This window comes from Prosopis cineraria, unplaced genomic scaffold (genome assembly GCF_029017545.1).
Source record: "Prosopis cineraria cultivar Desert tree isolate PC_DT_omini unplaced genomic scaffold, ASM2901754v1 PC13, whole genome shotgun sequence".
NCBI classification, from domain to species: Eukaryota; Viridiplantae; Streptophyta; class Magnoliopsida; order Fabales; family Fabaceae; genus Prosopis; species Prosopis cineraria.
In genome coordinates, this window is record NW_026555344.1 from 3,870,711 (window position 1) to 3,882,536 (window position 11,826).

The 11,826-nt window shown below is 36.7% G+C and overlaps 1 protein-coding gene across 1 annotated transcript; it reads left to right on the top strand.

The window, feature by feature from the left end:
- Nucleotides 1-7,110: 7,110 nt before the first annotated feature.
- LOC129290256 (uncharacterized) lies at nt 7,111-11,174 on the top strand. Its single transcript, XM_054926978.1, has 5 exons — nt 7,111-7,747; nt 9,526-9,678; nt 9,757-9,898; nt 10,303-10,544; nt 10,697-11,174. Exons 1-5 carry the CDS (start codon nt 7,289-7,291, stop codon nt 10,901-10,903), a joined length of 1,203 nt encoding a protein of 400 aa, XP_054782953.1. The 5' UTR covers nt 7,111-7,288; the 3' UTR covers nt 10,904-11,174.
- The last annotated feature ends 652 nt before the right edge of the window (nt 11,175-11,826 follow it).

Genomic DNA, 11,826 nt, shown 5'->3' on the forward strand with positions numbered 1-11,826 from the left:
TAGTAAAAATGAGGTCTCTCTTAAGATTATCTTCTATGGAGTAAATGATTTTGCATCTATCTTTTCAAATATTCCAACAAACATGAGCAAATAATTTTTACCATGGAATCTTTCTTAAATAAGCATTACCCGTATCATGATTAACATTCCAAAGTATCCAATCTTGTAGAGGAAGAGAAAAGAAAGTATTAAGTTTAGATTGTTTAACAAGTTTTATCCAGACCTTTTTAGAAGTCTTACAATCTCTCAGATATGAATGGTTGAATCTAAGGAGTTGCAGCCAAATAGGCAAGGTCTGGGAAAGGTATAGCCATCATTAGAGTAGATAAATTTAGGTTGAAGATAATCCCAAGCTGCTTTCCAAAGAAAGATTTTAATCTTCTTGATCATTGGCTATTTCCAAATTCTCAGCCAAATCTTAGAGCGGGGACTGTCATAGTGGTTATCGATAGCCTTAGAAGCAGATTTGATGGTAAAGCTGCCATCATTTAAAGGTCTCCAACAAATAGCATTATTGTCGGCATTGGCGTTTGGAGGCTGGACAATAATGATATGTTTAATGACATCCTGGTAGAGATATCTACTTAATTGATCAACATTCCATCATTCTAAGGCAAAATAGAAATCAGAGACTTTAGCATGTAAAATCAAGTCTACTTTAGGAGATGCATAAGTAATGAGGGGTTCAGGAAGGGGCATCATTTGTCATACCATAAAGATATGTGATCCCCCTTTCCTACCTTTCAGCCCACATGGGGGTATGAAGTGGTCCTAAACTTTGTATATATTGGTCTAAGTGTAAGAATAAGAGTTGGTTTTAACAACCATAAGAATAGTAGGGCTATTGCATTTGTATTTATCATGCAAGACACGAACCTATAGATAATTAGGCTTTATAATGATTCCCTAATAGAGCTTCATAATGTAGGCCATATTATGGCTTTTAAGCTTTTTGATGCCAAGACCTCCTTGATCTTTACTCATAGTGATATTATCCCAAGATAAAAGATAAGACTTTTTAGTACCATCAGTAGAATCCCAAAGAAAATTTCTTGAGTGAGATTTTAAATCAGTAAGAATATTACCAGGTAAAAGCATGGTTTGCATAGCATAGCTAGGAATAGAAAAGAGAACAGATTTTGTAAGCACCGCTTTCCTAGTAGTGTTAAGGAAATGACTTTTCCAATTAAAGATACGAGAATTGATTTTATCAATTAGAGGAGCAAAAGTGAGTTTTTAAAACTCTTTCATGAATGATGAGAATTCCAAGATATTTTCTAAGGTTTTCGGTCAGGGGAATTCTCAATTCCTCACTAAGTTGAGTCACCTTGTTGAAATTAACATTCTTAAAGCAAAAGAGCTTGGATATAGTATTGTTGACTTTTTGCCTAGAAGCTTTGCAGAAATTAGTGAGACACTACTGGATAGTCTTGGCTTGTTTGAGGGATGATTCTACAAAAAGAAACAAATCATCAGCAAAAAATAGATAGGAGATTGGAGGTCCATTAGTTATAAGGCTAATGGGTTTCCAATCTTTCTTATCAATGCTGTTGTAAATGATATGACTTAAACGTTCAATACAGTGAACAAAGAGGTAAGGTGAAAGAGGATCTCCCTGTCTTATGCCACATGATGGGGTAAATTCCTCAATAGGTTCACCATTCTAAAAGACTTTCATATGAGTGGAGGAGACTACTGTCATGATGAGTTTTTTGAATTTCTCACTGAAACCAACAATGTGAAGAATATCATCAATAAAGTCTCATAAAAGTCTGTCAAAAGTTTTTTTAATGTCAATCTTAAGAGTCATGAAGCCCTTTTATTTAGTTTTGTTTCTCATGGAGTGAATGATTTCTTGAGCAATAATGATATTGTCACTACTTTGTCTACCTTGTAAGAAGCTACATTGGTTGTCTCCAATTAAGTGGTTCATACATTGTCAAAGCTTATTGGAAAGGATCTTGGTTACAATTTTATAGCTTACATTGCCTAAAGATATCGGGCGAAAATCCTTCATACTAGATAGGTTGTCGATTTTAGGGATAAGAGTAATGAAGCTATCATTGATTTCACTAATGAGATTAGGATCAATCAAAATCCTCTTCACAAGTTAGTTGACGTTATCTTTGAGATCATTCTAATAACATTGAATGAATCCAGCATTAAGGCCATCAGGCCCAAGAGCCTTAAAAGCACCAATGTCAAAAGCAGCATTTTTTATTTCTTCCTTAGTGACTTCTCTGTGGATAGACTTTAATTGAATAGGAGACAGAGGTGGAAAACTCCTATCAGTTAACAATTTCGACTTAGGATAAGTATCTTCACAAAAGAGTTTCCCAAAGTAAGAGATAGCTTGGTCCTTGAGTGCAGAGTGATCATGGATCCAGTTACAATCTTCATCTTAAATAGATAATATCTGATTTCTTTTTCTCCTAATGATGGCAATTGTATGAAAAAATTTAGAATTCCTATCTCCCCATTTCAACCATTTGCATCTAGACTTTTGAAACCAGAGAAGTTCTTCTTGAAGGAGTGTTTTGTTATAGTCTTCCTAATGGGACCTTTCAAGTTTCCTAAGGAAGTAACTGTCATTTGAGTTCCTATTACGATTGATTCCTTTAAGTCTTCTTAAAATTCTTTTATTATTAGCTAAGATATTAACCTAAATAGTTTTTATTCCATGAAGTTGCAGAGGTAGCAAATCTTGAAGCACCTTCTTTTCAATCTTGATTTTTCCATGCATCTTTTACTATAGTTTAGAAAAAATCTTTGACCATCCGAGCAGCATGACATTTGAAAGGTTTTTCATAAGAGTAGAATCAGGTGAATTCTCAAGTTGAATTCTGATAGGACGATGATTCGAGCTATATTTAAGGAGATGATACGTGTTCGCTTGGTTGAATTTAAGTCTCCATTCAGCATTACAAAAGGACCAATCCATTCATTCTTTGGTGTTACCTTTCTCCCAAGTGAATTTCTCCTCGACAAAATTAAGTTCAAGAAGTTTGGAGGAGTTGATGTATTGTCTAAAAAGTTTCATAGACCTCCAATTATAATTGCTTTCACCATTTTTATCATCACAAGAAAGGTAGGAATTGAAGTCTCCTGTAATGAGCTAAGGGTCAATGATGGTAGAAGCAAGATTATTAATAGAATTCCAACGTTGGTCCCGATTGTAAGGATTAGGATCATCATAGACACAAGATAGGAGGTAGGATGTTTTCTTTGAGATGTGATTAACTTTATAATAAAGGAGTTGAACATTGGAATAGATATAGTCAATATTAACTTCATCATTATTCTAAAGCAACCAAATACCATCTGTATAGCCAGTAGCTTCTAAACGAATCCAGTCAAAGAAACTAAGTTTTTTAATAATATTATTAGCTATAGAACCACTAGCTCTAGTTTTAATAAGAATGAGAATTTAAGTATCAAACTTATTAGTTAGGTCTCTAATATGTGAAGGAAAGCTTTTAGAGCAGGTACCTTTACAATTCTAGCATATGATTTCCATAAATAAAAGATAAATTAAGGAAGAAGGAAAAGAACCTGATAACCAAATTAATTATTTAATTCAGAGATAGAGTCATCGCTGAATTCATCATCTTCCAGGTTGTCATTTATAGGAGTGTGACTAAAGTCTTCTGATAGGAGGTCATCATCATCAATTTCCTCAATGAGATTCTTATCATCTATGCCTTCTTCATTTTCCAGTAATAAAGATTGGTCATTAATTTTCATATCTTTGTCAATATTGAACTGTGTCTCTAGAATGAAGCTGTAGTTGAGTGGCAATAATAGGGTCAAGTGGCTTGCTATGTCCAAGAATTGGATGTGAATTAGGAGGAGGATTTGCTGATTTATCATGATTTTTGTCTAGCGTTTTGAGCTCATTCCAGACTTTTGGATTAGATGTGAATGAAGGACTAGAAATTTTGTCATCTGTGGGCTTAAGCTATGAATTATCATTCATAGGCTGTTTAAAGGAGCCCAAATCCCTTTTGCTTCCTTTAACTACCGAATGAACACATTTTTTGGGCTTGGATTATGTGTTTTTGTGCTCAGTCTCTATGATCTTAATTGCTTCTGCATTGAGCGTTTGTGGGCCTCTCCAATCGAATCTCAGTCAAGATGTGTTAATTTTCTTTTTTCCTTTATCGTCTGTTCTGTTATCATTACGAGCTGCCCCTACTTCATCTCTCTCTATCAGTCGAGATCTCTTGGCTCCAGAAAAATCTTTTTTCTACCATACCTATCTAACAGTCCTTTTTGAAGATGTAGCTGGGTCCATAGGTAGAACGTTCTGCTTTCTAGTCTCCCCATATCACCCATCGTCTTCATATATCTAATCAAGTTTAGCTAAGAGGTCAAATCAAGATTTGTTAGAGAAATTCGTACCTTGGTTTAGGTGCTCTGATCGATTTATGTGGCCTGGATTTGTAGCCATTGTAAACCTTGAGAATTGAGCATGATTTGGTTGTTGGACCTTTATCCATTTGCCACAATCTTATGCCTGTAAGTGTTGATGAGTGCTTTTTGATGAGCCTCTGTTAATGGGATTAACAGGTTTAATCGAAGTCCCTTGATTCCCAGTCTGATTAGTATGTTGATTCGATTCTGCATGTAAATCTTCCTGCCCTATTTTTGCTTGATTGTTCTTGGGATTAAATGGACAAATATTCTTATTGTGTCCATAGCATCCACAGCCAAAGGAAATTAGGCTTAAGCTTTTGTATTCCACATTGTATAGTTCATCTCTAATGAGAAGTCTGGGGACCAGTTTCTTTTGTAAATCTATTTCAACACTAATTCTAGCGAATTTATCTCGTTCATTTTTTTCCATGGCATCTTTCGTCTCTACTTCAGATAAGGTATTTGCATCCACCTTAAGGGTTTTTCCGATGCAATTTCCCATTCTCTAAAGTATTTCTTTATCATAACATTGGATGGGAATGATAGATAACCGAACCCATAGTGCTACCTTGCCCAGAGAGTTAGTGTTAGGATTGAATTGTGGTGTCCATCTCTGAACTAGGATGCAATAATCGAAGATAGTCCATGGACCACTATTAAGGATTCTTTCATAGGCTTCAAAATTTTTTATTCGCACTATATAGTAATTGTTATTTAAATCAATAACCTCAAAATCTTTTAAATTCCACATTTTGGCAAGTCTGGGCTTGAGAGATCTAGGATGTAAGTGGATGCCCAGAGTGTTTATCACCAAGGCGTCCATCTAGGGAAGGCATATATTCTTTCATTCATGATTTGAGATTGGCACTATTGGAAATCGCTCCATTAGTTTTTTGGTTGTTTTGGATGGATTCCATTCCTTGTCTAACTCTGTAGCAAGTGTGTTATTTATATGCCTAGTGTCTCTAGTCTCATGGATTCCAAAGCAGCCATTATAGCTTAAGAGTGAATCTTTATAAGAGATAGGAGCTTTAAAGGCTTTGATTCTAGATATTATATTTTCTAATAGATGTTAAACAAAGAAGATAAAGATAGAAACTGATCAAAGTGATGAAAATCTGAACCAAGTGACGCAAGACAAATTAATTCGTGCAATGAATTAAGTTGCTTTAATAAATAGGAGAAAATCTGAACAAGTGTATTAATTAGTGACAACACTAAAAACAAAACTGAGATTCAAGGGCTTAGGCAAGAACTCAAGATAAGAACAAATTGCTGAGATTAAACTAAATCTAGTATGGAACAAATTGTGCTCAAGTTGTAAATTAAGAAGAATGAGCTCAATTTAAACTTGTATTATCACGAGTTTAAAAACAAAACTGATATTTAAGGGGCTCGAACAAGAATTCAACATAGGAATAAATTCAATTGCCAACTTCACTATAATAGATTCGAGTGTAATGATTCATACAAAATATCATCATCCATCATATTTACAGAACAGAGACACACAGAGAGTAGAAATGGATTAACAGAATAGAATATCATTATCCATTATACTAACAAACTGTGAGCTTAACATTTACTCCTTGATCAGTATAACCTTAAATTCTAGGCTAACCAAAATTACAAAAAAGGCATAAAAATTTGAGACAAGTCAAAGTATATAATGCAAAGTGTCATACACAAATTGCTTACGGTCCTTCTCCTCCTTAATCAGATGTGTATAATCTTCCTTTGGGAATGAAAATTTGTTCAAGTTGAAAGGGTGGATAATCGTCTTCTTTTCATTTGCTTTTGTGAACCCCAAAACTGCATCGCATCTACTGTCGCCACTGCTCACTTCTTCACCATCCTCGACTGCCTCTTCATTCAAATTAAACGATGAGCTTTCTTCTCATGCACAACCTCAACAAAGTTAGAAGACGCGAAGGAAGAATCATTCGGACGAGGAGCCATTAAAATCTTTCAATTCAGAGAGGTTACCTCTCAGAGAACTCGAGTGGGCATGAATCTTCTTCCTCAGCAAGAGAATCGTCAACTACACATGTTATTAGTTGATCCCATGACAGACCCTCTAAATGCTCTTCCATCATATTTGAACGACAAGATTCAATGATATTTCGAACCACAAAATGATTAGCGACATTTGTACAACAGAAGAGGAAGTGCGACAAAGGAATGATGAGCTCGATGACAGAGAGGCGATCAATGAGCGAGCAAAAATGGTGAGAGAACAAGCAGAAGAGAGAGTGAGAGAAAGAGAGCATGCCAGCTGATTGACAAAGACAATGAACAATGTAAAGTGGGATGGGCATTTTCAAAATTTCATTTTGAAATGCAAAGTCTTAATCTGTTAATGACTAATATTGTGGACTGAATATACCTTCTAGAAGCGAACTAATAAAGCAGATCGGAGGGAGTATTTCTCTATTCTTTTCTTGTCACGTTACGCATTCAATGTAAGTATTAGTTGTCAATCTCATCAAGATTTTCTTACAAGCATCAGGTGAGAAACACATTTTAACAATTTTAATTAAAAACGTTGAATGATGGATACTTAAAAAATATTAAAATTTAATAATCGTGCTTAACTTTCTTGAAACGCAAGAAAACCTGAAACGAGGTCGTTTTAGCGGCAGACGCTTCTTGACAATCGCTTATAGAACACTAGCACCATTATCTTCTCTCTCCCCCTCTCTTAAACAGTGATTTGCAATCGCAGAATCCCAATCTTCCATTTCATTACGCATCGGATTCCTACAACATTTTTGCGGCAAAGTGCTTCCTTTATCCTCATTTTTCTCTCAAAGGAAAATATTTTCCGAGAAAGTGACGACTCTCACTCGCTTTGCCATTCCTACACGAATAAATGTGGTATAGATCAGCATCTTTCATCCTCGACAGCAGGCAGCAAAACGACACAGCTTTGCAACCTGACACATTTTCAATCTCTTCTCCTCCTGGTAGTACTACGCGGTCTTCCATGGCCGATGCCCTTCAAAATCCCAACCCTAACCCTAACATTTCTGCTTACTATCAGACTAGGTCGGCCCACCATGGCGCCATCTCCAGCGATTGGCTCGCCCAGGCTCAGGCTGCTATTGACCATCACCCTGATGGCAATGCGATTTCGGGAAGTGATGTCAGGGTGTCAGATCCTGATAAGCCGTTCAGCGTGATCAATGAGTTCAACAACTGGCGGAAACAGCCCGATTTGGCCGAGGCCGTCGCGGCTATTCGCGCCTTGGCGGCTGTGATTAGGTCAAGTAAAGCTACGACGATGATGGAACTGGAAATTGAGCTCAAGAAGGCTTCAGATTCTCTGAAAGTAAGTAAAGTAACAACCTTTAAGAGAGTTACAATGGAAGAAGCTTCTTACCCAAAATAGATGGCTGCATTTATAGACGAAGCATTTGGTATTTGATAATGTAAATTCTATTTCTTTTTCCTGAGAATAGAGTGTGTGTATCAGAATGAATTGAATTGTGCGTTCTTTTATCTGCTGAATTTTTCTGTGGAATCGACTCAAGGGAGAGGCCATCTAAAAAAACAATCCATTAGTTGAGTTGTGACTTATGAGGGAATCTCTCCTTAATCCTTACTAGGCCAGGCTCCCCAGTATGCCAAATAAGGGAGAGCTTGCGGCAGACCACACCACCGTAGTGGTTCTTTCCTCCCTGATAGCTCCACTTCCAGCCTTTTGAGTGGTTTCTCGCACCACATCTTAATCCAACTTGTAGGTGGGCCCTCTTTGTGCCTCAGCAAGCACCAACGTCAAGTGCATAGACTTAAAAAATAGTCCTACCCCAAGGACTGGTTCGTTAGGTGGAGGAACCCTTTATACTCAAACCCTCCTTCTCGGGCTAGGTGCCTCAACATGGGACTCATAACCATATGCAGGGATCCTAAGTCCAAAGGGAGAACGATCCTAAAAGATCAGTCCATAAGGCAGGAGCTGTTTGCAAGCCCCCTTCCACAGGCAAGGCTCCCCATAATGTGGGACTTATAACAATACACCTCCTTTTGAGAGCTGACGCCTTCTTAATGTGGATTTGTAACAATTTTACAGTAGCAAGATTTCTACAAACTACTTTGATATGGAAAGGTTAAACCATTTTTATTCTTCATTAATTTCTTCACTCAATATCTGCTTCCTGCCAAATCACAATGCGGATGCAGCAGATAATTTATTAAGAGTGAAATGAGGAATTCTAATAATTATGAATTGCGTGTGCTCCTGTGTTACTGCCTCAGCGCCATCTTGTTACAGCACCTTCACGTTGTGAGGTGATGGCTTCTATAGGGAACCATAAGACAACCACCTTTTGCGCCTTTTCTCTTATGAAAGGTGTGCTCCTGAGTTCCTTACAGGCTTTACTAATTTGAGGCAATCAGCTTATAAGCCCAGCCTTTCATATTTAAGAGAATAGGGTAAATACTGTTCTTTTAAAAGATTATTTAGGCTATTACCAAGGGTTTGTAAACAAACGCTGGAACAAATAAACAACTATTAAAGCAGAAACTGGAACATAACCAAGAGGAAGAAGAACATTCAGGGTAGAACTGAAGGAGTTCAAGGCTCACAGATCACTCACTACACTTTTCTCTTCTCCTTAGACTGTTTTTGTTGCCTGAATCTGGACAGAAGAGAGAGGGAAAAAGGATATTGTGCTGGGTGCAATATCAAGGCTCATAACTCATCGCACTCACTGCCTCTTACTCTTCAAATTACATTTGTCTATTTCTTGTTTATGTAGTGCACCTTTTCTTACTTTGGTTTGGCGCCCTGGTTCACTTGGGCGTCCATCTTTTTAGTGCTTCTTGCCTTGCATTTAGAAGTCTAGTGCCTTAAGGGCACATATTGCGTTTGACTACTACTTTGGTGTGCTCTGGACAAAATAACTACCTCTGGAGTCTAGTGTGAATTTTGCTTTTATTCTTTGATTGGTGTTTCTTTTCAGTTTTAATGTGCTGAAAGGTCATCTATATAGAGCCTGAAGCGTCCTATGAGCATAGAGGTTAAAAGTAGAAAATATATGCAGCCGTGCTGCTGTTCCAGGGTTTCTGAATTATCTGATTAATTGTTAACTGATATCTGTTGTACAGTCCTGGGATACAACCTCTATCTCTTTGACAGCTGGCTGTGATCTGTTTATGCGATATGTGACCAGGACCTCTGCCTTAGAGTATGAAGACTTCAATTCTGCAAGGTTACGATTAATTGAACGCGCTGAAAAGTTTGGCGAAATCTCATACAAGGTGAGTCATTGAATTGGTTGCTTAGAGGATCATGAATTCAACTCTGCCCATTATTGCAAAAGTTACTTTGCTTTGCAGGCTCGTAAGGTTATTGCAATGCTGGCTCAAGATTTTATTTTTGATGGCTGTACAATTTTAGTTCACGGTTATTCCAGAGTTGTCCTTGAAGTTCTCAAATTGGCAGCACAAAATAAGAAACTTTTTCGGGTTTTCTGCACAGGTTTTCCCCTCTGACTCTTACTAGACATTGATTCAGTTTATATTTAGAAAGAACAGTTCATCAAATTATTTTATTTCACGATCCTTGTCCTCTAAACTGGACATATTTTCTCGTATGCTACATGAAAATTGAGGAATGAGTCACACTATTCTTAGCTTGTGAATAGTGTGGCTTCCTATAATCAGTCTTATAAAAAGCATATTCTATACTGGGTTCTCTAAAAAAGTTCTAACAGGAGAGTTTTTGTGTGTGTGTGTGTGTGTGTGTTTTAAATTCTGAGGACCCAGCCAGTGGTCGGTGTGCAACTATATTTCTACCACAATTTCCTTTGATTTTACTCATTTTGAACTATAAGTTATAGTTGTAGCTCTGAAATTTCGAACTTCCATTTCCTAAATTTGCAGAGGGAAGGCCAGACCGGACAGGTTTGCGGTTGTCAAATGAACTGGTCAAACTTAACATCCCCGTTAAACTTCTGATAGACTCTGCAGTCGCATATACCATGGACGAGGTGGACATGATATTTGTGGGGGCAGATGGAGTGGTTGAGAGTGGGGGTATAATTAACATGATGGGAACCTACCAAATTGCATTGGTTGCACACTGCATGAACAAACCAGTTTACGTGGCAGCTGAAAGCTACAAGGTATATAAACCACACACTCGAGACTATTATTATATGTCTTGTTCCTAAATTTGATTACACACGACACATCCTCGATCCTTCTCCACAAGTATGGCATATTTTTCGGAAATGGATATTCCATGTTTTCATGTTTTGCATGTCTTGCTCTGCAGTTTGCTCGTCTTTATCCTCTGGACCAGAAGGATTTGGCCCCTGCCTTGCTACCTATTGATTTTGGTGTGCCTATTCCATCCAAGGTTGAGGTTGAAAGGTCTGCGAGGGATTACACTCCTCCTCAATATTTGACTCTGCTTTTCACTGATTTAGGTGTTCTTACTCCTTCCGTTGTTAGTGATGAGCTTATCCAACTATACTTGTAGCCATGTCTTTCCTCTTATTCTTTTCAAGGTAGTGTTGTGACTCTGGATACATGAGTCTGCTCCCCCACTTTTGCAACATGTTCTGTGCATGTGCAACTTAGATATGGATGGGATGCTTCTAGGAATTTTATTTCTCCTCAGGGAAAAAAAAAATTTAAGATGTTTTTAGATTTTTTAGAAGTAAAATTATGAATTGATAATATGTTAATATTTTGTTTGAAACTCATCTAAAATAGGTTAATACATTATTCTCCCACTGGTTACTTTTTAACATATTTTATTGGAATCAAAAAAAATTGCAAACCACATTAATTTGGTCTAAATATTTAACGAGTTTTCAAGTGCTTTATAGATGGATAAGACTATACAAATGCTCTCTTTATGAATAGAACTAAAGAAGTATGTTTCTATTGAGTGGATTTTATAGTTAATTGCTTAAAACTTCTATAATAATGGCGTATTTGCTTATAAATATATATAGTTGTCCCATACTAGAATCTGACATGTTACATTAAAAGTACTAACTCTTGAGATTTTAGCGCCAAGCGTATCTTTGAACTTGTGTTTTTTTATTTTTGGGCTAGACTACTATATTAGTTTAGTTTATAGATGTGTTACTAATTAACTTTATTTTTGACATAGAAAAGTTACTAACAAATCAGTGCAAACATTCTTCAAGAAAAAGATGTGTCAACTTAATTAAACTTGAGTTGTGTTCACCGCATATTGAAGTTGAAAGTTGAATTAAAGTCGGTTAGTCACATGGATCAATTTATGTAAATATCAAACATGAATTACTAACTGCGCAACATGCTTAGCTTACCGACGAATTACTTTTGTTTTCGATGTTAATCGTGGAGAGGTGACACATCATCTCCTTTTTTTGTCGTTTTAAATTTTTGAGGAGGGATTAGTACACATCA